The 26,704-nt window shown below is 36.4% G+C and overlaps 1 protein-coding gene and 1 pseudogene across 6 annotated transcripts in view; both read right to left on the reverse strand.

Moving 5' to 3' along the window:
* The window catches only part of LOC132143974 (protein FAM13A-like), a 44,429-nt gene extending 39,999 nt beyond the window's left edge, over nucleotides 1-4,430 (reverse strand). For 4 of the 6 annotated variants that reach the window (XM_059554647.1, XM_059554644.1, XM_059554646.1 and 1 more), the window contains exon 1: nucleotides 933-1,206. In XM_059554647.1, coding sequence (XP_059410630.1) covers nucleotides 933-1,191 — 259 coding nt within the window. In that variant the 5' untranslated portion in view covers nucleotides 1,192-1,206. Of the gene's footprint in view, nucleotides 1-932; nucleotides 1,207-4,177 lie in introns of those variants that run through there. The other 2 variants (XM_059554648.1, XM_059554645.1) reach the window with 2 other exon arrangements.
* A 1,581-nt stretch (nucleotides 4,431-6,011) lies between these two features.
* On the reverse strand, nucleotides 6,012-26,439 carry LOC132143174 (cubilin-like; annotated as a pseudogene).
* Nucleotides 26,440-26,704: the final 265 nt, after the last annotated feature.

The raw sequence follows: 26,704 nt of genomic DNA on the forward strand, positions 1-26,704 counted from the left end.
GCCTATACCTAACCCTAACCCTCAGAGGAAACTTTGTGCATTTTTACTTTCTCAAAAAAACTCATTCTTTATGATTTATAAGCGTTTTGAAAAATGGGGACATGGGTTAGGTCCTCATAAATCTCCCTCTCCTTGTAATACCTGTGTCATACCCATGTCATTATACAGAGTTGTGTCCTGATATGTCACAAAAACAAGAGCACAAACACACACACACACACACACACACACACAAAGAGAACATGTAATTGATTTTAAAAAGTTTGAACTTTGAAATTCATGTATAAGAAAATGCATGGATAAGAATTTCAATAAATAGTAAAACATTTTGGATAAACTCAAATATTTGTCTTTTTTTTCATGACTACAAAATAATATTTTTAAAAATGCAAGTCACACAACAGGATTACTTAAAATCAAAGGCAATTAAAATGATCTAAAAAAAAAAACTAGTCACTTGTTGACTAGTCACAACACCTAAAATACAGAAATATAAGTTATAGATTTATAAATGGAATTTTTTATAATTATATCTATATTAAGTAAAAACTTTCATTTCAAAATAAAAATAGAAAACAGAACAAAAAAAGAGTATTACAAAATAATATATATTTTTCCCTAGAATCATTCCCTATAAAGTCTGTAACAAATAGTCTGCTATTTGTTATATGGCATTTGCCGCACCTCTGAAAACAATCATAAATCATAAATGGTCCAATAACTCCTAGGCCTGTATCAGTCACCTGATGAGTTCTTCTTTGTAAAAAATGGGCCAGGATCAGGATGTGATGTCCTATTAGATGCTTAAAGCATTATAATGGTTCACTGAAGAAATACTCAGGTTACTTTTAATTCTTTATCATTGTCCCCAGATCAGATTTCTCCCACCAACTGCGATCAGGTCTAACACATGAGCTGAGAGCAACACTTACCATGCTTTTCCAGATACTCCACCATACTCCGGACCACCACAGGAACCCCGTCCTCGACCAGTCCCAGATCTCTCAACTCCAGCAGGGACACGCCGAAGATCTTCTTCCTCCCCATGGCAGTGGCTGGAGAGGGTTTGATCATGGGCAGCTGCACCATCCTCTTCATGTCCTCCTTTATCTGAACAGCTGCCTTGTTGTGCTTGGAAAAGCAGAAGAGAAAGGAGCAGTCAACCACATCCACTGTTCTGACCGTCTGCATCTTGATGACCCCTAGTCCATCTATCAGCCTTTATATCAGAGACTTTTCCCACTGCCTGTGTAGGTGGATCTGTCAGTGGCAGGAAACAGAAGGGAGGGAGTCTAGTGTGTGTGTGTGTGTGTGTGTGTGTGTCTACGTCAGGAGAGGTTGCCATGCACCTGTAACCAGGTGAGAGGAAACACACTCAAGCTGACAGTATGTCAAACTCAGCTGCGCCTAGAGGGCTTGATATGGATTAGAGGAAAAAAGCTTTGAATCTTATGCAGTCAGGAAGTTATACTGATGTGGTGAACAAATATTTTCCTTTCAATGCAAACTACAATCAATTGAGTTAATCAGGGAAGAGGTTTATTAGACACCTAAAGTATAAGGCATTGTTATTTTAGTATTGTTAATATATTATTGTAGTTTTTGTTAATATTTTGAACTGAGTTGTATTTATTAGGTAACACATTTTTTATGTATATATAGATTTTATTAAGTTTTAGTTTAGTTTGTTCATATTATATTATTTATGCTAATATTTATATTCAGAGAAATAAAAAAAACATGATTTTTTTTAAACAAGTTACCTGTTAACCGTTAGCATGCTAAAATGACGGGAAAACGTTAAACTGATATTTATTTGTCATTTTAAATTATTATTATTTACAATTTATTTTATTGATAATTAAAAAATTTACATATTTTAATAGTTTTCAAAACACAGATTGATAAGCAGTATGATGGACAATAGTAAGCTTTCATTTAGCAGAGAGTATGTTTACCATTGTAAATTGTTAAAGGGTTTTGCTTTTTTTTTTTTTTTTTTTTATGTAATAATTTACAAATCTTAAATCAGCCTAAGACTGGAGACCTAGTTCAGCTTAAATTAGCTAAGATCAGCAAACCATTTTGGGCTAGTTTGTGATTTTTGAGCAAGGCTGCATGTATATATACTATCTTTCTGCAGTAATTTTAAAAATGCAATAAACTTACAGATTGCCTGCTCATTCTGTTCTCTACAGACTCTCTACAGTCATGTGAGCATCTTCTAACTGGGTGTTCTGTACGAAATTTCCTTTTTCAGCAGTGCATGACCCAGGCCACTTTGTGAACACACGTTTATACTAAAGCCTATGCATAATCAGCTCAAATAGTAGGAGTACCTTACCATACAAGTGCATTTATTTTGAAGGCATGACAGCATAATGTGAGGTTAATCAGTGCTTCAGTGTCAGTTCACAAACACAAACTAAGGCCTAATTTGCTTAATAATCAGTGATTTTTAAAAATGTTTTTAACAGAAATGCCCACCAATGCTGCATTTATTTAATTAAAAATACTGTTAAAAACTGTAATATTGTGCAATACAGTTTTCTATTTGAATATATTTTAAAATGTAATTATTCCTGAGATGCATAGCTGAATTTTCAGCATAATTACTCCCGTCTTCAGAGTCACATAATCCTTCAGAAATCACTGTAATATACTGATTTACTGCTCAAGAAACTTTTCTAAATGTCATTGTTTAAAAACTGTTTTTGTTGAATAAAAGTAACCATTTCTTTCAAATAATAATGATAACTAATTATTAGCATAGAAGCTTTATATCTGAATATTCCTGCTAAAGTCTCTAGCATTTTGCTCCTTAAGTAGTTATTAAGAACATAAGCCTGTCTGAGCTACTCAGAGAGACCAACAGGAACAGATGTCCATGAAATCACCCCAACCCCACACAGGGTCCTCACAACACTTCATATGTGAAGAGCCTAGCATTAGCATACAGTCATGCTATTCACAGTCAATGAGAGTAATAGAAAACTTTGTATTGCAAGTTTCCATTACAGGTTCTGACAATGACGCCCCCTGCTTTGACTCTTTGGGAAATCAATGGATCTTCTAACATTCCCCTATAGACTGCCAAATACACCTCAGTGAACCTTTATGATTTCTAGCTGAAGAGTTTAAATTAAATTAATTTAAAAAGTTTCGGGCCAGTCATTTTTTTAATTGATCAAAAGTGACAGTACAGACATTTATAATGTTACAGAAGATGTCAAAGAAATGCTGTTCTTTTGAACCTTCTATTCATCAAAGAATCTTGAAAAAGTGCACCATTTTCCAATGATGCTGAAAATTCAGCTTTGCATCACAGAAATAAATTATATTTTACAATATAGTCACATAGAAAACAGTTGTGCTTGAATAAATAAATGCAGTCTTGATGAGCACAAGAGACTTTAAAACATTGACAAAAATCATACCAGCCCCAAACTTGGCTACAAAAGCTAGTATATATAAATGTAGGTTTTTGGTCTTAGTTCAATTTCACAAACTCCATCTCTGTTGGGTGAAAAGCGAGTTTTTGCGTGTTTGTTGATATGTCACGCATGCGTGCGCACACATGCTGTGTGTGGTCCTGACAACAACTGGTTGTAGCAGCGCATGCTAGCAACAGCTGTAGATCCTCTCTGCTATTATACAAACACAAGCACATAGTTTACAACACTAGCACTCTGAAAAATTTGACAAAACTGTATCTTTAGGGATACAACAGCTTGTCACTGGGGCAGTTCTGATAAGGGACAACTTTGAACTTTGTAACCCTAAAAGGTGCATATTAGTACCCTAGAGTAGTATGTACAGTATTCTTAAATTAGGAAACTTTTAAGGGTAAATAAGATACAGAGTTGTCCATTTGAGGTTACTGTCCTAATAAAAAAAGAAGCAACAAAGCAATGTTAACTTATGTGTAAAGTTTCATTAAGTGAAGCTCACAGTAGAGTGTCAGTTCCAGGTGGCCTAACACAAGAGACATTGTTAACAGATGGGAAGAAATGACCTCAGTCTATCGGCTTTTACCCAGGTTTATGTCCAGGATCACAGCAAGGACTCTTGCACATTGATGCATACAGATACTCCACAATCAACTTAAACTTAAATACTGGCTGACTGAGTTCCCTGCCTTAAAAGGGAGCTGACCATTATGTTTTTTTGTACTTACACAGATGGTTATTGCTCCAGCCCCCATCTCCCTCTTCTTCCAGGAAGAGCCTGTAAAGTGATGAATTCTCCAAATTCCTTCTCCTTTCTTACTGTGGCCTCCTTAACGTCCCATAACAAAGACACCAGGTCTAATGTGCTGTTTAGTCCATCTTTGGATGGGCTAAATGTATCCGAAAACTTTAGAGGCTAAGCACAGGAGTCAGTCTCCCTTTCCTAAAGCTCAGCGGAGCTTAGTGACTCCTCACCACCAAATGAAATCTGAGCCCTGCGCTCTAATTGGCTGGTGTTGTGAGTCACATGACCAGCTGTCCCAAACCTTTGAGGGTCTCTCCACTTGGGGCAAATGAGAGAATCTTATATTTGAGCTTCTAAAACAGTCATTGACATGTGTCTAGATTCCAGGTTATGACCTTGTTTAATTTCTTAAGAAACTTAATGAGGTGCTTTGAATGTATGCTGGACACTTGTTGGCTGTTTTATCTTCAGTTACCAGTCTAATTCTGATTCAGTAAAAAAAAAAATAAAAAAAAAGTTTAACAAGAAATAAATAAATACATTCTGTAAATAATTTCCTATTTGCCTACAACATATTCTTTTAGATTAAAAGATTCAGTCCTACTGTCCGATCTTGCCAAGACTAAATTTTTACCAAATCTCTTATTAAAAAATGAAGCAGCACAAATTTTCTCATATTATTATCACTTCAAAATGTGACCTGGGTTTCATTATTACAGAGGATTTTGAAATCCTAACAAGATGTATCAAGAAAATATATTTAAATTAATTAATGAGATTTAGAAGCTACATCAGCCACTGTAATATATTAAAATATATAAACAACAAACCTTGACTATGGGTGTATTAATTTACCCTAAAGTTACTTTTTGTCCTTTTTCTTTCCCATATAATTTCTCACTTGCTGTTGTCTTCTTCTACAAATAAACATACTAAAACAATCGGCTTCTTCTCATGGGACCAACGCTCACTGCACCATGAACTTCCTATGATTTCCTTCCCTTCAATATAGGAATTTAAATGACATTTCCCGTTAAGCATTAACACACTTGAAGGGCATTTCAAATAGCTGGGTCATACAATATCTTGATTTGGCTATTTATTGTTTTCATGCATGTGCTTTAATGTGAAGTTGTCCATGCACTGCTTGAAATTTCAAATGGGTTTTCTTTCAAATCTATTGCACAGTATGGCCTTACATTCTCTTCTTATATTCTGTTAAAATGCCCTCAGGCCTTAAATTCAACCTTTGCAATAAACCATCATTAATATTTGCTGATACTCACTAAGAAATGAATAGCAACTGATGCTTAACTAAATAAATCAACTCTGGTGAACAGGTCTTTGTTCGTCTGACCTCTCTCACTGCCCAGCCTGTTACGTAACAGACATCTCCGGCAGGCATGATGGACAAAGGGTTTGAGTAGGCAATCCTGACTGATCTCGGGTGTCATGGTAACCACACTGGCCAATAGCAGCAGGGTGATTGACGGTTAATGGGATGTTCTGGGAGACTGCCAGAGTGTTGCTATACTGATGCTATGGCTTCTGAGTGTTTGTTACCGTAAGCCATTACTATGCAGGTGAAGTTTCCAGGGTGTTGCTAAAAAATACTGACAAAAATTTTAAAGGTACACAGAATATAAAGTGGTAAAGATTTATTTAGTGAGTTGTCAATCCAGTATATAACCTAGGTCATTGGTTTACCCCAAAAATGTGACAACGTCAATGGCAAATCCACATTTTGTTGCCTGGATTCCAGTTGTTTCTATGGATTACATCAATCTATTTGCTTTAGTAGCTTTTGACAGTCAGATTTCTTGTTGAATCTATTTGTACCGTCAGTTGCACAACAGCTCTTTCTCATTAGAAGTGTTCTTTTGAGAAAACACCAGGATCGGTGGTCCAGTGTCCTTGGAAACCCTTTTTCTGGTTAGCATCATTACTGAGGAAGCGGATGGTGACCTTGTCCCCGTTGACAGTTAAAGATGGTGGGTTAGAGCCACAAAATTGTCCTAGTTTAATAGAAAATACAGTATGACAATGGGAAAATGCAGCTGAAACCGATTGAATTTTTCATCATTAACTATGCTATGGAGCATAATCCAACCTTTTGATGACCCAGCAGCATCAAAGATCTCCACGTAATCCACACACTGCCCCAGCAAATTAACAGCCTGCAGTTCAAAGTGAGTGATGGTGAAATGGATTCCAGTGGCTGAGGGAATGGAGATAGTCCAGGAGCAAACTGCTTGACTCGGGTACTCATTGGGCCAGCTGGGTGACCTGAGCTCCCCCTGTTGACTAGTAAAGTGCCCACCGCAACCAACAGCAGCTGGAGATCAAAAGACAAAAGTATGAACAAGAAAAGATGTGATGTTATTTGGCTAAATCCTTTTAGTGTTTGGGTTAAGGTTTGTTCAAATAAAAATTAAAGCATGATAAATATAAATAATAATGGCCATAACCTAAATGTGAAACTTTAAATGTATCTCATGGAATGAACGCTATTTACTTAGAGGGTGTAGAAATGTAATTTTTTTAGTGCCCTATGAAATCCGTTTTTTTTTTTCAAATTCAGTTTTTTCCATTTTAATTTTTTTATATTCTGGGTTTTTTTTTTTTATTAAAATGTTTCTAGGCTCTATTTTAATGGTTAAAATTGTATTAATCTAAATGTATCTATTCATAAAATACAGTGTTGTGTATTTCATTTTTTTATTTATATAGTTCTTTAAAAATAATGTTTTTATAAAATAATTTTATTAGTAGTAGTAATACTATCATTACATTAAGTTCTATTCCTGTCACCGTTTCTTCAAGTTAAACCAAACTTTTATTTTGACGGGTTGCTGTGAAGACCGTATGTGTGTATATGATATGACAATAGTTTTATTCAAAAGAAATGGTAAAATGTTCATGAAGTGACTCTCAGGGCAGTTCTAGAGATCATGTTCATGTATTTACTGTACAACCCGAATTCCGGAAAAGTTGGGACGTTTTTTAAATTTTAATAAAATGAAAACTAAAGGAATTTCAAATCACATGAGCCAATATTTTATTCACAATAGAACATAGATAACGTAGCAAATGTTTAAACTGAGAAATTTTACACTTTTATCCACTTAATTAGCTCATTTAAAATTTAATGCCTGCTACAGGTCTCAAAAAAGTTGGCACGGGGGCAACAAATGGCTAAAAAAGCAAGCAGTTTTGAAAATATTCAGCTGGGAGAACATCTAGTGATTAATTAAGTTAATTGATATCAGGTCTGTAACATGATTAGCTATAAAAGCTTTGTCTTAGAGAAGCAGAGTCTCTCAGAAGTAAAGATGGGCAGAGGCTCTCCAATCTGTGAAAGACTGCATAAAAAAATTGTGGAAAACTTTAAAAACAATGTTCCTCAACGTCAAATTGCAAAGGCTTTGCAAATCTCATCATCTACAGTGCATAACATCATCAAAAGATTCAGAGAAACTGGAGAAATCTCTGTGCGTAAGGGACAAGGCCGGAGACCTTTATTGGATGCCCGTGGTCTTCGGGCTCTCAGACGACACTGCATCACTCATCGGCATGATTGTGTCAATGACATTACTAAATGGGCCCAGGAATACTTTCAGAAACCACTGTCGGTAAACACAATCCGCCGTGCCATCAGCAGATGCCAACTAAAGCTCTATCATGCAAAAAGGAAGCCATATGTGAACATGGTCCAGAAGCGCCGTCGTGTCCTGTGGGCCAAGGCTCATTTAAAATGGACTATTTCAAAGTGGAATAGTGTTTTATGGTCAGACGAGTCCAAATTTGACATTCTTGTTGGAAATCACGGACGCCGTGTCCTCCGGGCTAAAGAGGAGGGAGACCTTCCAGCATGTTATCAGCGTTCAGTTCAAAAGCCAGCATCTCTGATGGTATGGGGGTGCATAAGTGCATACGGTATGGGCAGCTTGCATGTTTTGGAAGGCTCTGTGAATGCTGAAAGGTATATAAAGGTTTTAGAGCAACATATGCTTCCCTCCAAACAACGTCTATTTCAGGGAAGGCCTTGTTTATTTCAGCAGGACAATGCAAAACCACATACTGCAGCTATAACAACAGCATGGCTTCGTCGTAGAAGAGTCCGGGTGCTAACCTGGCCTGCCTGCAGTCCAGATCTTTCACCTATAGAGAACATTTGGTGCATCATTAAACGAAAAATACGTCAAAGACGACCACGAACTCTTCAGCAGCTGGAAATCTATATAAGGCAAGAATGGGACCAAATTCCAACAGCAAAACTCCAGCAACTCATAGCCTCAATGCCCAGACGTCTTCAAACTGTTTTGAAAAGAAAAGGAGATGCTACACCATAGTAAACATGCCCCGTCCCAACTATTTTGAGACCTGTAGGAGAAATCAAAATTGAAATGAGCTCATTTTGTGCATAAAATTGTAAACTTTCTCAGTTTAAACATTTGCTATGTTATCTATGTTCTATTGTGAATAAAATATTGGCTCATGTGATTTGAAAGACTTTTAGTTTTCATTTTATTAAAATTTAAAAAACGTCCCAACTTTTCCGGAATTCGGGTTGTATGTACTCATATCGAGGTGTCACTCGAGCTTCAGTATGAGTGTAGTAAACAAAACATTCATTCACACGGAGACGCGCAGAACACGCAAGGCATTACCAGGCATTCTGCATTATTCTGTGATTCCATCCGTGTCCGAAAATCATAAGGCCCTAGTTTTTTAACTCACTCTCTATGTCAGCAGCAGGATTCACTGCTTTCCAAATGGCTCTGAACCCTGTGTCCACGATTTTGTCATTGGAGGAGAAACTGACAGTGAGTGTGTCTCCAGCCGCGACTAGGTCTCTCGGAGGAGATGTGCAGTAGGTACCTGAGAAAAAGAGCCAGAGTACACAGTGTATTATATCTCATTCACGTTCCCTAAACACCACAGCTACCCACCTGAACGCACACTAGTATATATGGACAAGCCACATGGGATATGTCTGTGTACCCAGAGTGCCGACGCTATCACTGAGAGTGACTTTGTCATTAAGGCACAGCCTGGTCTCCTCCAGGGAGAAGCTGCTAAAGTGAAGGTAGACGTTTTTCCCAGTGGGCACACGAATATTCCACTGGCAGGAAGCTCTGTTACTGTAACTCTCTGGATGATTCATAGATGCCAGCATGCCCTCCGTTCCAATCAGATCCTTCAGTCCACCACAACCAGAACCTTGAGAAAGCAAGAACGTGTTTTAAACGGCGCTCTAAAATCTTTAATTGACTCAAAATGAAAAAGATTTTCCAGTCCAGCAATCCCGAGCGGACGTACTGGTGAAGTCATAGATGTCTTTGCGAATTATGTTTTCAATCCAAGGCAGGTAGGCAGATGAACGAGTGAAGACGCTAGGCTTCTTATCAATGACACAGCCGATTGGACCAAAACTAGTGATGCCGTGCACCTCCCAGGAGGCAGAGGGGCCGTCTTGGCATACCAGGGGTCCACCTGAGTCACCCTATGCATGAAATAAATGTTATGAGCAACAAACATTTTTGTACAGTAGACTGTTGTTGTTTGCTTTGCTTAAACTCTTTTCCCACCACTGATGGAATTTTCTGGCTTTCTGTGTGTGCACTGTTATACAGAAAGAGGCGCTATTGCACATCTTCTAAAAGAGTATCGAATCCTTGAGACAAAACATGGCAAAGAGGAGGCAGAAACAAGCGCTGCATATGTAAGCAGATGCATATATAAAATAATGCAATCATTAAACAGCATATAAATCAAAACTGCCTAATGCTACCAAATGAAACGTCGATACAGGAAGTTGCATAGGAGTGTGGAGTCTTTGAGGGTGTTGATGGAAGCAATCTACTCGATCTATGTTTTGATCATTGTTCTGAATCCAGTCCTAACCCAGTGGGGAAAGAGTTAATTGGTACATAAGGCAATCTGATGAGATTACATATGCAAACATCCTAAAGATTCTGCAAAAACTAAAAACCCAGGTATTTTTCATTTCAGCCAAAAAGTGCAGATGCAAATCATACTGAATACAGTAGTATCTTAGAATCACTCCACACCTGGCATACAGACTTGAGCTCATCAGGTAAAGTGTAGCCACAGCAGATCATGGAGGTCTTGACCTGGAACCACCAGTAGTCCATGCGTTTACATGTGTCATACGGCACTACCGGCAGAGCCACCTGGTTCAATGCCTCAGCCACTTTGGGAGCAGTGGAGTTACCTGTGGATAAGATTACTTGATTTATTAGTAGTTAATTTGCTTAATGTTTCTCAGAGGTAAAGGTAGCTGAAAGGTAAATATGGATTCTAATCTAACCTTGTATGATTGTTCATATCATAACTGCACAGCAGAGGGCGTAATCGCTCCAGAGTCTTTAAGGACTATCAGAACTGTCGGGGATGTGGGCCAGTGAGGAAATATTGTATTTATAGGATATGTATATTTTTAATGCCTGGTTTTATACATCAGGGCAAACGTGTTTATAAATTAAATCAGATGGGGCTGCTGAAAAAATTAAAACGTGGTGTTTTGAGCCACTTGCCTGAGGAATAAAAAAATGCCATATAACTTTATGCTAATATTATCACACTGTTAAGATGCCACCAGAAATCCATCATTGACAAAAACTTTATATATAATATAATACAATGAAATATTAGTTATTTACATTTTGCATTTTAGTATGTGCTATTATGGTGTTTATAAATATTTTTTAGTGCTGTCAAACGATTGTTCGCATCCAAAATAAAAGTTTGTTTATAATATACTGTATGCATGTATACTGTGTATATTATGAATAAGTAAATACAAAAATGCGTGTATAAATTTAAGAAAAATATGCAATGTTTATATATTAAATATATTTATATATAATATAAAATATAAGATTATGAATATATAAATGTATAAACACGTAAACATTTTCATAATACAGTATATACTGCATGTGCGTGTTTATATATACATAATAAATATACACAGTTATTTTACAGGTATTTATACAAAAAACTTGTATTTTGGATGTGATTAATCGTTTGACAGCACTAATATTTTCCTTAGCTTTTATTTTGACACTTTTCAAACACTTAATTTTGTTAAGTGTTTGATATTTTTACTACTTTTCTTTGACTGAAATAAACATGACATAAAAATGCATGGAATAAAAACTAAAACTAACAGCTAATAAAAAGCACATAGCACAATTGTTACAATTGTAAAATAAAAATGAAAACAAAAAATTAAAATGCATTCAAAATAATAATAAATTGTATAATAGTATATAAACAATACAAAAATATACAGATTTCAGCTTTATTTCAATTAACAAAAACATTTTTATTTATCCTAAAGACTTTTAAACAGACAGTGACTTTTAATGACCATTATAAATATATATATTTAGTGACCTCTTGATGTCAGCTACCCATAAAGAAGAAGTTCTTCCCAAAATTAACATCACTGGCATAAAGCACCTGCATGTTTTTTGATTGGCTAACAAGTTCTCACAGTTTCTTTCATGTATATATATATGTGTATACTGCACACTTACAGCAGTATCACAAAACCACCATAATATTTTTTTTAAAATTTCTATCCCTATAATTCAGTGGCTGGACAACACAGAACCGTAACCTAACCTGTTTCATCTCCCCAGCCGATGGCGTAGCATTTTTTCCCTTCGGGCAGGACCTCCTCAAATGAAGGCAGACAGGCGAAATCAATGTAGTCGTTGGGCGTCACCTCTCCATCCAGTCGCACCAGGGCGATGTCAAACTCCACAGTAGGCACAGTTGGGTACTGGAAGCCCTCATGACGATAGATGCCAAGCACGTTAAAGCACTGCTCAGTCAGCTCAGAGAAGGTCAGGTTGTGTTTCCCCAGACACATCTTCCAGCGATGCAGCTCATCAGCATACCTGATAAAAGTTCACAAACACACACACAAGTACACAGTGTGATCACAGGATGATCAAGACCCAGACACAAAAATACTCCATTAGAGATCAATTAAAGCCTATATATACATATATATATATATAAACCTGATGAAGCAGTGAGCAGCTGTCAGGACCCAGTTTTTATGGATGAGAGTTCCTCCACATGTATGACCGAATTTGGGCAAAGGCTCAGAATCACGCCAAACCTTAAACAAAAATGAGAATAAAAATTAATATAGGCCTATATTACCACATTTTTTTGATGCAGCATGAGTTACGTATATAACATTTAATAGTTAGGGTTATATGTTTGTTTAAATCCCTAGTCTTATTGATGCTTCCCTTAGCAAACACAGATAATAATCATATGATAAGAGCTGAACTAATAACTGACCTCAAGCACACTGACCCTGGTAATGTTATTGTTAATTTCACCTATCATTAGATAAACAGAATTTTATCTTTAATAAGAGAAAATGACAAACATGATCTTTCCTGTAATATAGAAGAGCTGAAATCTCTTTGGGGAAAGCTGTGAGATTAGATGAAGGCTTAACTGTACCTGCATGGATACTTGCCATGGCCAGGAGTGAGCTTTGGCAGGTTCTCCGTTCACTATGCGAGTGTTGACATCCGGAGGGATCGTGGGCTTCCCGCAGCTCTCAGGCCAGTCTGTGAAAGAAGAGGGCTCAGCATTCAGGTGAAGTCTTTTATCTGAAGAGCTTTCTAACATGCTGAATGATTTCAGCTGTGAATAACCCTCCCTCTAAATGAACAAGAAAAAAAATAGACTAGTTCTGAAAGGATATTTTGGTACTGCACTGGAAAATGTGAGCAGTGCTTGCAAAATGATTACCATGATGCCAGGGTTTTTGCTCCTAGCAACCTTTGTACACTGAAAATAAAGTACATAATTGTACATTTAGGGGTACAGTGGCTTGTCACTGGGGCTGTACCCTCAAGGGTACAGCTTTTGTACCCTTGGCATAAACTTGGGACCCTCAATGCAGATTATACCGTGGGGGACAGAAATGGACTCCTACTGTACCACTATTTCTGACAGTGTAGGTAGTTGTCAGGTTGTTGCTAGGGTGGTTTTGAGTATTGCTATGCAGTTGTAGTGTGTGCTAAGCTGTTCTGACATGTGACATGTTCAACAGCAATGTGACAATGCAACACACTTTGTAAAACTATAACTGCACAGGTCCATATTTTACCTGCATATGTACAGTATACATAGTATATAAAAAGTTGAATTTAAGGTTCTTTAGTGACATCTGTGGTTCCATGATGATCTATCCATGGAATCGTTCCATTACACTAAAGGTTCTTTAAAGTGGAACAAGGTTCTATAAATCATTCAGATCTTCTTCACTCTAAGAACAAAAATGGTTCACAGATCACTGAAAGATTCTTTTTTGGAAACTTAATTTTTAATTAATTAATATATTGAGCTACATTCAACTTAATCTTTAAGTTTTGAATAGGAAAATATGCAATGCTTAATATGACTTCCGTTTATGGAATGAGCACTGTGCGATGTCCAAACTGACTGCACTGTATTTTATGTAAAATCATTTTCAATTTTTTTATTGTCTTAAATTCATTTAGGTCAATTTTTTAATCATTTGCAAAGTTTTTAGATTCCTTGTTTTATTTTTGTGTTTTTTTTTTCATGATTATTTTTATGTAAAGCACTTTGAATTCCCATTGTGTGCGAAATGTGCTATATAAAGAAACTTGCCTTGCCTAGAAACAGTCAGCGTTCTGAGACACGCATTTGGGACTGTTCATGCGCACTGGCTAATCTAACCTGAAAAATACATTTATTATGCATTTGTTTTCAGATTTCAAATATGAAATTTAATTGTAAGCTTAGTGAACAGTTTGCGAGAATTTGATGTTTCCCCATACAAAGAGACATGCCCAGAGGTGTTTCAAAGATGATTGTCATCTTCGAATAATAGTAAATATGACATGGCGTGAATGCAGCATTCGTCTGTATACAAACGAGCCTGTCCACTCAAGTAAAATTATTTTTATAGCAAATGCCAGATTTTTTCAATCTCAACTGCACAATATTTTTGTCGCGATATTTAACTATTATAACCCAGCTCTTTATAAATGGAATACATTCATCTAGGCTGATATATAAGAAATTACTATAGGCTATAGCAAACCTCAGTCACTTGATTGCTTTTACATTTTATCTTATCAACCAGCTGTATCTGCTAAATATGACTAAAAGCTATAAAGAGATTTAGATATAATAAATATTAACATCATGATTTCTGTAAAGCTGCTTAGAAACAATGTCTATGCAAAAACTGCTATGCAAATTGCAATGACTACACTGACTTGACTGATTTGATGTGTAATGTCTGGTTAGGATTATTAGCACTTGATTTAGATAAATTAGCTGGGACTGATGTTAAATGTCAAATGACATTAAATGTATTTGCTCATACTTATCTTGATGTCATCCCAAGGGTTGGGCGGCACCGGAGGCTCAGTGGGGGTCGGTAAGGTGGAATCGGTAGTCCAGTGCGCATGAAAACCTTTGGCCTCAATAAAGAAGTCGGCAAAGAAATGACAGCAGGGATTTTGGAGCCGCAAAAGGGGCCTGTGAGAAAGAACATTTATTTGAATATACTGCCTTCTATAGACCTTAAAAGCATGGAAGCCATACCCTTTTAGTGGACAGTATATTATAAACATATGTGTTGTTTGTATGAATGAAGGTTAAAATATGTCACCGTTTTGTCAAATTTAAAGGGCCTCATAAACAGGCGCCCTTGAAAATGCATTCAATAACATCCTTGTCCTCGCTCACCGTATTTTTTCGCTCCAGGTTGTGTTCCGTCGTAGACTACCACGTTGTCATTGCACTGGCTGAAAAGGATGCCAGCCTCTTCCACGTCAAAATGAGTGAACGTCAATTAAATGGTCTTCCCCCTGGGAACACGTATGGTCCACAGACACATGCTGTTAGCTGGATAGTTCGTGGGCCAGTTTCGAGACTTGATGATGCCTGTCTCCTCCTGTGAGAAACCTCCACATCCCTGGATATCTGCAGGACATCGTAAGTGAGGTTTGGTGCCTTTGAACAGAGTTACGGCTATAAAATGTGACAGTTAAATTGTTCCAACCAAGCAAAATGTCAGAAAATTGTGTCTTGCTGTTATAGCAGAAGTCATCTGGTACATGGCATCTCAGGTTTTAGCCTCAGGTCCAGGACAAGCCACATGTCACCAGGGTCCAAAATTAACATTTTGCTATACTTGCAAATGGCAGATGTTTTTTTTTTTTTGTCAGTTTTTTTTTAGTAATGTACTGTATATTTTTGTTTGTAATTGCAATGTAGTAATTGACAAACAGCGCACTGTATTTTCCAAAAGCGTCATCATTTTGTTTGTAAAAAAGTATATGTGGTAAATGTGTCTGCAACTTAAAAAGACTGTAGAGATAATTGGTGCCATTTTTTCTACAGTATTTTATACATGTCATTGGGCTGCTTGCAAAATCAATATCACAATATCAAAATCGGACAATCACTAATCACAAGCAATGTTAAGATGAATTTTTTGTCCCTTGTGTTTTTGTTTTAAGAAAATACAATTATTTGTAATTATTGAAAATTCTTAGCATAAGAATAGCATTTTTATTATAGAAAATAAATGAAATTAAAATAAATGGCAATTATTTAAAATTACTAGATGAAGTTATAAATATGATGTAAACAAATCCAACTTATGTCATAATTATGTCTTTTTACGGGTTTTCTTAGTTTTTTTCAAAAGGAAGCAATAATGTTTTATGTAAATATGTGCTATAGACTGATATATTTGGCCATATTAACAAATCTTTTATACTTAATGCACAGTAATCATAGTCTAAAATCATGTGCAAGATTAGACAATCACAGAAAATATGAGGATTTATATTGTTCATTATATTTTTGTGACTTATTAACATTTTTTGTATTATAGAACAAGCATGAAAGGTTATTCTAATGCAAAGAAATATGGTATAAAATGTTCTTTTTGTTAATTTCTGTTTGGCTGCACAGGCAGAAGGAAACTGCAGGCAGAATTTACTGAGTCTAAGGAGAATATGTCACAGAGACAAGCTTTAACTGTGAGAACTTGCAATGCAAGTTAATGCAGGCGTCAATCAGCATGACTACAGATGGTTTCCTCTCCTTTTTTAGGGGTGTATCATCTGGTAAAGGGGGAAATGTTTTACATAAATCCCAGAATCTGTGTATTTACTGTGAAATATAGCTCTTTCAAATGCCACTGTGTCAGCCCGGACATTTATTTGAGCGATCAGGCACTATTCCAGCTTGTGTACGTGAAAATTTCTAAAACATTATTGAAATACTGTTAAAATGGAACGGTAAATTGATGTTGCCTGTGTGTTTCCTACAGTTATTTTTCCTTGCTATTCTACCCTCATTACCTTGACTTCAAAATATCCACAGGGGACACACGCATTGAAAATCTCGCAAGACACACAGGGTTGCTGATGGCTTTTGGCTCACAGCCACATCAGCAGGATTCATCCGAGGTGTGTGTATGTGTGTTTAGATGTGAGTAGATAGATGTCTTTATAGGTTTTGCTAGGTGTTTTACCAGACAGGTCCTCTGGATACACAGCTTCCCATGTGGCAGCGAAGCCGCGGTCGGCTAGCCGAGCGTCTGACTGGAAACTTAGCGACATGTTGTTACTGACACTGATAAGAACCGGGGGAAGAACAAACCCGCAGTGTGTGCCTGAGAGAAAGAGATAAAAGAGAAAGTTTCTGCACCTCTCTCCATCTCCTGGCCCAAAGTCAGAACGTTGCTGGTTTTGCATCATTTGTGCTCAAGGCCACCTACCGTACAAGGTTAGTCAAAGTTTGTTTCTTGCATCAACAAGTCATTAATAGTTATAATTTAGTTTTACAAGAGACACTCTCCTCCTGGCACTTAGAAACATGCTATTTTTGGTCCTGTACATTAAAAGGGTCTTTTATAGAAGTCCATTTGCACAACATAAGAAAAAGATGCTTTTGTAAATTATAATTTGGAGATAAAAGGTGCAAAATACGAGATACTAAGCAATAACATTGATAAAAAAAGATACAATTATTACATACATCATTTTTATGAGATTAAAAAATCTAAATTATGGCAAAATTGGAAGAATTCTTTTAGACAGGCAGTTATGACAATTTTGTCAATTTTGTCACAATTATGACTTTATCTTAGAATTCAGCCTTCAATTCATAATTATATAATTATGACATAATAATTTTGTCATAATACTTTCAATGTCATAAATATGATAAAATGATTTTATGCCACAATTATGACATGAATTATGGAAGACAATTGGTGCAACATAAATAACAATTATGACATAAATCATTAAAAGTCTATGAGACAAGTCAAAATTATTAGAGAAATTCATAATTTAATTATGACAAATTTGTCATGTCATAATTGACTTTTCTGGTCACAATTATGAGACAATTATTTTATCTCATAATTCAACCTTTTGTCTTTTTATCCTATAATTATGACTTGATATCTCATAATACTTTTATTATCAGGAAGAAGACTTGGTGTCTCATAATTTTGACTTTTCATGTATAACTATGACATTTTATGTCATCTCTCGAGGGACACCGTTTTACCAAGTCAATATCATTTTAGAACGATCGTGTCCAACTCCAGTCAAATTTTACTGTTAAATCCTTGTCCGACTACAGATTATTTACCAGCGTGAAAAAAAAAAAATTCTGATAATATTTCAGCATCATGTCATGTGTCTGATTTTTCTTTTTGTACTTCACTTTTACTTTGTACTTCAAACAAACACTTCTACAGGGCTTTTCATACTTAAAGATGCACTATTAGTAATATTAAGATTAAGATTCACTGTATAGCTGAGGTTAACATTGTTTTATACATCTCAGTTCAAACTGTTTGTACCGTTCCTCTCTCCAGGGAAACACAGGCTGTCAGCAGAACTAACACTAACACACTGCTTCGTCTTGACAGCCGGGATAAAGAAAGTGATGTGAAGAACACACACATACACACTTGTAAGGCAAGTAAGGGCACAGTGTCGAGACAAATGATCCACAAAATCCATGACTGCATGGACCAAAACTAAACTTGTTTTTATTAACTAAATTAATTTCAAATCCCTTGTGTGCAGTTATATTGCATTTCAGTGGTTACATGGAAATTTTGATCCACTGATTCTCTTTTTTAAAGAATGTACTGGTCGATTTTCTTCATGCATTTATAGATTAAATTCCCAACTGTTTTTCAACATAAACCTGTTTTTAAAACATCAAATGACTCTATAGTTTGATTATACTCTTTATAATCTAAAAGTTCTGTTCCCTATTCACTGAAATCACAAAGACAAGAGGGATTAATCTGTTTCATCCCATGGAAGAATGACATGAGGTGACTCTGTTTGAGAGCACTATTCCTCTACATGTTCAGTGCTCTGCAAACAGCCAGCGAAACACTTGTCCTTTTTGTCCTTCCTTGTAGTTGAAACTTGGTCTTTTCCCTTACACTTTCTTCCTCAACCTGCACTGGTACTTATTGACAGTATCTGGGATTCCTTGAAAAGCTGCTGCAGATAACTGTATCAGCTGCTCACAGCTCTGTTTGATGTTCAGCAATAAGGAGCCGTAAATTATAGTGCGCTCGCCTGCTGGCTCATGCCTCTCTGAGACTGATGATAATCAGTTTTTACAGCCCCTTTGTGCGAGGGATAAGAGAGAGAGCGATGTAAACGCCAGCTACTCTTGCGCCAGCGGTGCCATTTAGTGTTAGTTATGGGCCCCGAAACAGAGTCGAAGGTCGTCTCTGATAGGCCACGTTCTGGCACAGCGCTATGCTGGCTTGACACATTTCATCTAATTAAAAACTGGAAGATGTGTCACAAATAAATAGGACAAGTCTGTTCAAATATTAAGCCCAGTTTTAATGATTCAGTTTCGGGCAATTGCGAAACGCGGTGATTTTTGGATTTGAACAAAACATTGTTTAGAGCAGACTATAGTATAGATTACAGACTAGATTACGTTTTCTGTGACTGCAAGTTTTCAAGCACCATTTATTAAAAACATAAAGAAATACACTAAAAGTTTATTTTGAAAACATTTAAACTCTCCCAAGAAATGGCAAGTAACTTGATACTTACAATTAAATTTTGAAGTGCCAAGACTGAAATAGTATTTTCCTGTAGTCTCGTAGTAACCATTGTACCTTTGTCTTTTCAGAGGCTCATCTTACCCAGCGACTGCTGACTATCGGCGACGGTGAGTTTATCTTTGTCGCATTGGCCCGCTTCACCCACGATGGCCAGATCTGTGATGTGCAGTTTGACGAGGAAGCCCTCATCCACTGAGATGTCCCAAGAGCACCTCAAGTTTGCAGGATAAGCCTGAGGATAGTTCTTGGAGTTTATGTGACCTTTACGTCCGGACTGCTTCCCAGAGGACCCACAGCCAGAGTCTGAACAGAGAGCGAGTGTTATTGTCGGAACAATAATGCACAAAAGAAATTCATCAGAACTTGCAGTGGTAAAATATCATCTGGCTTCATGTAAGGAAAGCATGTCATGCATTGCACTGCTTAATGCATGTTAACATAGTAGATTTAATAGATTTTCTTCAAGTGTTGCACTAAAATATATTCTCCACAGAATTTCCTCCAACACCCCAGTTCACACATTAAAGAAAAACACACGAAAGAACTCTTTAAATGCCTCAGATGCTCTTCCTAGACAAAAATGTAATTAAAGTATGAGCACATGGAGACTTATGTCTCCAGCTTCACAAATATTTCTCCTGGGGAAAAATACCCCATTAGATCCACAAGAATATCTCAATCTGTGCTCAGATCTGCCAGAATATTTGGCAACATCTTTAATTAAATTAAAAGTAGATATACATATTGATTTACTTGATTCAATCTTAACTTGATCTTGTGATGTAAGATTAGGGGTGGCTGATATGATCAAATAGAGTAATTTAATTAATGGTAAAAAAAAAAATATATATATATATATATATATATATTTATATATATATATATACTGTATATGTATATTTGGTATAGTTATTTATATAGTTATATAGTCATGATATAGTTATATTTGTGTTAAATAATGTCTTTATGATATCAAAATGTTTGATACCACAACCATTTCATTATTCTTGTCAGCAGTGTCAATATCACAAAAATAATACCAGACTAAATTAAAAATTTATAAATAATTGTAAGCAATAGGACAAAAAACTACAGTATAACAAATAAATAAGAAATGCTAAATATATTGTATAAAGTAATCAAATGTGTAAAACACTGTATATTGTGCACTTCATTGTGTACATTATATTTCGTCTTATTAAACTTTCAAAAGTGATTCAGTCAAGAGCAGTGAGAGATTTTTTCTCTTTTGTTGGTTGATGAGCATGAATGACAAACACTAGGATTTTTAGACTGCTGTCACTTTAAGACCTGATCGGATCCAATATACTGTTTCACATTTTCTTTCTCAGCTGTGTGCTTTAACTTAAGACCTACATTACTGTGTTTACGAGGATATTTGTAAAGACACATTCTGACACATACAAGTGTGTGTATTTAACCGCGCAAGGCCTATAAAGCGCCAAAAATAACTCTCGTTCAATACTCCCGCAGTCTCTACATGTGTGAGCCTCTCAGAAAGTGCTCTATATGTGGAGCACATATAGAAAAATGAGTTCTCTTTCACTGCTGATTGTATTTCAATGGCTTAAAATCACTTGTTTTTTAAACCTCAATGCTTAAAATGCGAGCAAACAATACGTTTTTTTTTGTGTCCATGTAGCGCAACAACATCACATGAGACAATAGAGACGATAGCCCAACATTTCTACAAGTAGACCATTATATCGCTCACCCCTATGTAAGATGCATCTTTAGTTGTGGAAATAATTTTTATTCTTGTCAGTGAAAAGTCATTAGACAACAAGAGGTTCAGTGAACAACAGCCCCGTACTTTAATGTGATCATGTATGTGCTGCATTGATTCAGTTTGACTGTACTCACCTTCTGGAGCAGGTGTTTGGGTCTGAGCCGGTGTGGTAATCACTGGTCCAGTGGTCGTGGTCTTGGTGCTGGTCGTTGGAGTGGTTTTAACTGGCGGGGCACTAGCTACTGTATAGGTGGCACTGAAGCCTTTAGCAGTCCCGCTCGAATCAGACTTGAAACGTACCACCATACTACTTCCACTAGACAACACTGGAGCCGGGAGACTGTTTCCACAGAAATGACCTACAATAATTGAGATTTATATTTTTTGGCAGATACAAATGAGTGCACAGATGTTCGGCGGGGAACAAAGGCAAGCTTTTTAGATTTGTTAACTGTCAGTTCTCACCCAGCTGCGTCGCACCATCTGAAGCGCCGTCATAGACATCCACAAAGTCACCACATGATGCTGGGACAAGGTTAAATGCTGTGAATGTTAGCCGGACCTTTTCCCCATCTGGTACGTACGTGTATCATCCACTGGGTGACCCATGCAAATGAAATATATTATATATTATTTAAATCCCCACATCGAATAACTAGAATACCTTGTATTTAAACGGCTATTTTTGGCATTTTGGTTTTGCACATGTACAATGCATAAACTGATCCAAATGCAATTTTGGTATCCTGACAGGGCTGGTAATAGAAATTGTGCTTTCTCATGCCTCTTTAGTTAGTTTCAAGTCAAGGCTGGAAGACTGGCTGTAGATTAGCTGATGTGGGTTAATATCCTGCCAGATGGAGCCCCGCTGTGAGGAAGCTTCCAGCAATCTGACTTCCACAATCAAAGTCCCTCATGTCAAAACTGATCACCAAATCCTCCTCACAAACTGCACAATTTCCTGTGTGTGTGCAATCTGAGTGTCATTATTCATAAAAATCAAAGCATGATGCAACTATATTTTTTGACGTTGTGAGGAAAATGTGCATGCGCAGAACACTGCTCCGGATGCTAGAATGTTATGGATGGGTGCAAGGCCATTGGTTGCTAGTCTGCTCTGGATGGTTGTTAGGCGATTGCATACTGGCACAGTCAAAAGAAACCAACCCCAGTATCTACATTTCCATGCATCCAAATAATACTTTTTTTAACTGGACTGATGACTCAATCGGATTGAAAAGGCTTCATGTAAACAACTCAATCGATCCAACTGATCTTGATTTTATTTTTGATCTTTAGTATTTTAAAAGAGTGGTATAGATCTGCAATAATACAATCAAACAGTAAAAATATAACTTGAATCTTGTCAATCGGTTTCAAAAATACCTGGCATATGTCTTTAACAGTAAGATCCATAGGTTTATTTACATCTTACAAACTGGTCAGTTATATTTATAAAATATTTGCTTTAAAATACTAGAAAATGGCTAATATTCCTTTTCATTGTGGATTCATTTAATCTGTTTTAACATTTACTGAAAATCGAGTCCTGTCACCTGGAATAGTAACATAGAAATTGAGGTATGTCCACAGCACAAACAATCTCTTACTGCTAGTATGAGCAATAGTAAAAGTGATGATTACATTACTGATTGAAAAACAAAGGCATTTCTTCATACATGAGTCAAATATCTTCATGTTATTAAATTTGCTGGTGAAGGTTGTGCATGAGTAAGGCAGACGATATTGAACACAGTGTTCAAGTCAGTCGTATCGTAGGTGGAAAAGGACAAAGATACAGTCTCCAGAGAACAAACTGGAAAATGACAGATTGTGATAAATCAAGAGCAGGTGTAGAGGTCATATTGATTATTGAAGGCACCTGGTAGAGCACGCCGTTCTCATAGTTTTGTGAGGGAAAGCCGGGGGTCAACAGCTCCCCATAGTCACCTTGAAGAACGCCACCAGCCCCAACTATTTCTAGAAGCATGGGAACGAGAGAGATTTAGCTGCAAAGAGAGTCACCAAAAGGGTATTCTGACAGCCCCCCCTCCCAATACACCCCAGTTACACACGCACACACATACACTAACGCGCCGTGCCTCTTTCTAGGTCAGCTCTCTAGGACAGCCTCTCAGTATCTGGCAGAGTAAGATACAGTCACTAAATGATGATATGAAAGGCGCTGAAGACGTGTATTGTTAAATCTCAAATGTTGTTCCACCATGTTAATAATACTTTATTTAATTAATTCAATATGTAATGCCCATTGTCTTTACCTGATGTTGTCCCAGGGACCACAGCACGGCACAGGGCTTTGAATCCCCTCTCTGTGTATCTGTCATTGGTGTTGAAATACACCAAAATGCTGTTTCCTAAGGACACTATCGGTTTAGGCAAAGAATAGCCACAGTACTAGCCTAAGAAAACATAAAATATTATTATTAGTATTATTATTAGCAGTAGTAGTAGTATTACACATAATATTATTAATAATATGAATATATTTTTTAATAATATTTTTTCTGCATTTATTATTTGTTAAAATTTTGTATAAAAAGTCTCTCTTTCTCTCTCTTTCTCTTTATCTTTCTCTCTCTCTCTCTATATATATATATATATATATATAATGTTCATTGAAATAATTAATAACAAACACATAAACAAACATCTGGATGTTTTCTTTTGATTTGGGGTCTAAAATACATAAATACCTTTTATACATGAGATTGGCTAATCCAAAGTAATTAAAAAAAAACAAAAAAAACAATCTGAGTAATCCAAAAAGAAATCATTACCATATCATCACACAGCAATAAAAAAAGTAAACAAATGTCTGTAACACTTTATTTGTCCTTGTTACATGTACTTACTGTAGTAATAACAGTAAGTTATGCATAATTACATGCAATAACCTTAAACCAAACCCTAATCCTAACCCTATAGTAATTACAAGTTATTAATACTCTTTACTCAAATACATAATTACACTGTAATAAGGACATCGTAAAATAAAGTGTAACCCAAATGTTCTTAAAATCAATCACTGTGTAATTTTAGTTTATTAATATTACACCATAAACCGTAAAAATGGCACAGGCTCAAATGGAAAATTCCTGTCCATACAAAGTGACTGATTAATTTGTGTCAAAATATTGAGTTTGATTCAACACAGCCTATGTTATCAATAGAAAGATTTTCTCATGTTTCTATTTTGCTATCATATATATTGCGTTTTCCAGTTTTGGGTACGTTGTGATCCACCAGTTGAGAACTGATGGACTTTTAATATCAGGGAAATACATCGCTGTTGCTGAGTGGACAATCTCAGTTGTGTTGTGCATCCTCTCATTCAAACTGAAATTTTTTCAGGACACGCTCAGCATAAGCAATGGCCCAACAGCCAAAAAGTGGTGACCGGTAACATTCAGTCAATCTGTCAGAAGTTAATTGTCTCATGCCCTGTGGAATAAATGCAGGCAGATCGCTTCTGTGCTCATGGTAATTAACTTACAGTGATTTTTTTCCCTGACTCTCTACAGGGAACAGAAATGGTTTTGCCAATATGACGACCAGCCATTGCACAAGACTCACCAATAATGCCCAGTTCATCCTTGAGAGTGATAAAGTCTGCCTCACAAGTATTGGAGTCCTGTATAGAGAAGTCTTCAAACCAGAGATGAATCACCTGGAAGAAGAAACCAAGATGACTCATTTTGTTGTTTGCCACTTTCCACAAATAATGTACAAATGGTGTCCCATTACTCTGTAATGGATTAAAGGTATAATTAAAATGTATAATAAGGTACTTCATACCTTGAGAATCTAATGCAAAACCAAACTGCAAAAACAATTATGATAATGTTTTTAAGACTTTGAGTCCCTACTTGAAGCCCTATGTGTGGAAGGTGCTTTCAGAAACCAAAGCATGGAGGTCATTTAAACCTCATAGTGTCCTAATGAGCAGCTAACTGCTAATGAGATGAGGTTAGTGTCATCCGGTACCTTATTGGTTTCTACTGTGATTGGTTTCTACTCATGCCATTGTCATAGCTCCTGGGGTAATTCCCACTGGAGAATTCCCCTGAGGAAGCCGTCAGCTCCTGCAGACTCCCACATCCTGTATCGATCTCGTCCTCTGTGGACAGAGACAGAGCGAGGAATAGAATTTGACATCGCCTGTGTAAACAGATTGATTACATTTCCTCAGCAGCTCCCTGCAGGTGAAGCTATTTCATGGATTCAGCCTCATGGAACATAATTCAGTTTTAGTGTGGTAACTGAATTTGAAAGGAGATGATAATGTGCGTGTACCAGTGGCTGTATGTAATGCACTGCATTCATCATTAGAGATGCAAAGATACTCTTAAGTTTAGTGATTATGTGAAAGATAAAAGCATTGTAAGTTTTGAAGTTAAACTTTTGCTGCAAAGTTTATTTGAGGTGTAATTTCACTCATATGAAGATTTTTTCATTATTGTGCACCAGAGTGAAAAAGTACTGCTGGATTTAGAAAGTGATTACTGTAAGCTTGTAAGAGCTATTTTTGAGAGCATTTTCCAGTTTAAGTACATAATTTACATTAATATGCCACTTTCCATTGCTTTCTGCAGAGAAAAATGCTGCATTGTATGCATTGCATGCCACAGATTTCACAATAGTGTTATTCCGTTGAAGCTGATTCAACTGAACGGATAGTAGTTTTGCACTGAGCAGTAATTTAAAGTTTCAATAACCTCAATCATTCAAAAGTTATTTTATAGTTAGTTTTATAACTGTAGTTTATCAACAACTTTTGCATCTGAAGGCAAAACAAGAGTCATTTAATCTAAAGCATTAACAAACTCTTTTTCATGAATGTTAAGCAGCAGAGATTCATTTTAGATTAGTTGTTTGCCAAGTAAACAACTTTGTGGCATTGATCAAGTCTATTGATTTGACATTATAGGGCCTTCGAATCATAAATCATTGCACCTTTTCTTTTGTTTTATTTAGTACCACTGACATACTTTATCTACATTTATATCTGAGTGGAAGTCAGAGCTGAGTAAGTGTGCAAAACTAATTATCTTGAAATATATCTGGATATGGAGCAACAATAACTCACCTTTTGGACTTGAGTTGTTCCTCTCAATTACAAACACCACAACTATTCCAATAGTGACTGCAGTAAGGCCTACAAATAGGAAGATCAAGCTCTTCTCTAATGTTGTAAGGCCTTTCTTGGACGTCATCTGTCCTGATGTTCCTCAGGGTTCTTCGACGAGAAACAGATAAATAAGGTCTTCAGCCGAAGCTGACTGAGCAACATTCTCCTCGCAGATGGTCTAATATAACGTTAATGTTGACCTTTGTAGAGCTGTACTTTAGTCTCAAATGGGTTTGCTGTATAACTCCACAAAAGCAATTTCTGCAAGTATCTCCTTAACGCATTTTACTGCATGTGTGACAGGTCTGGATGTAAATTTAGGAACTGGTTTTATCTAGGAAGTCTTATCGGTTAAGTTAAAGTAACGATTACAGTCTCATATGATTAACTACATTAGACGTTATCTTTCTTGTAGACCACTTGTAGACTTTGT

The sequence above is a fragment of the Carassius carassius genome, chromosome 7 (assembly GCF_963082965.1).
Source record: "Carassius carassius chromosome 7, fCarCar2.1, whole genome shotgun sequence".
Taxonomy (NCBI): Eukaryota; Metazoa; Chordata; class Actinopteri; order Cypriniformes; family Cyprinidae; genus Carassius; species Carassius carassius.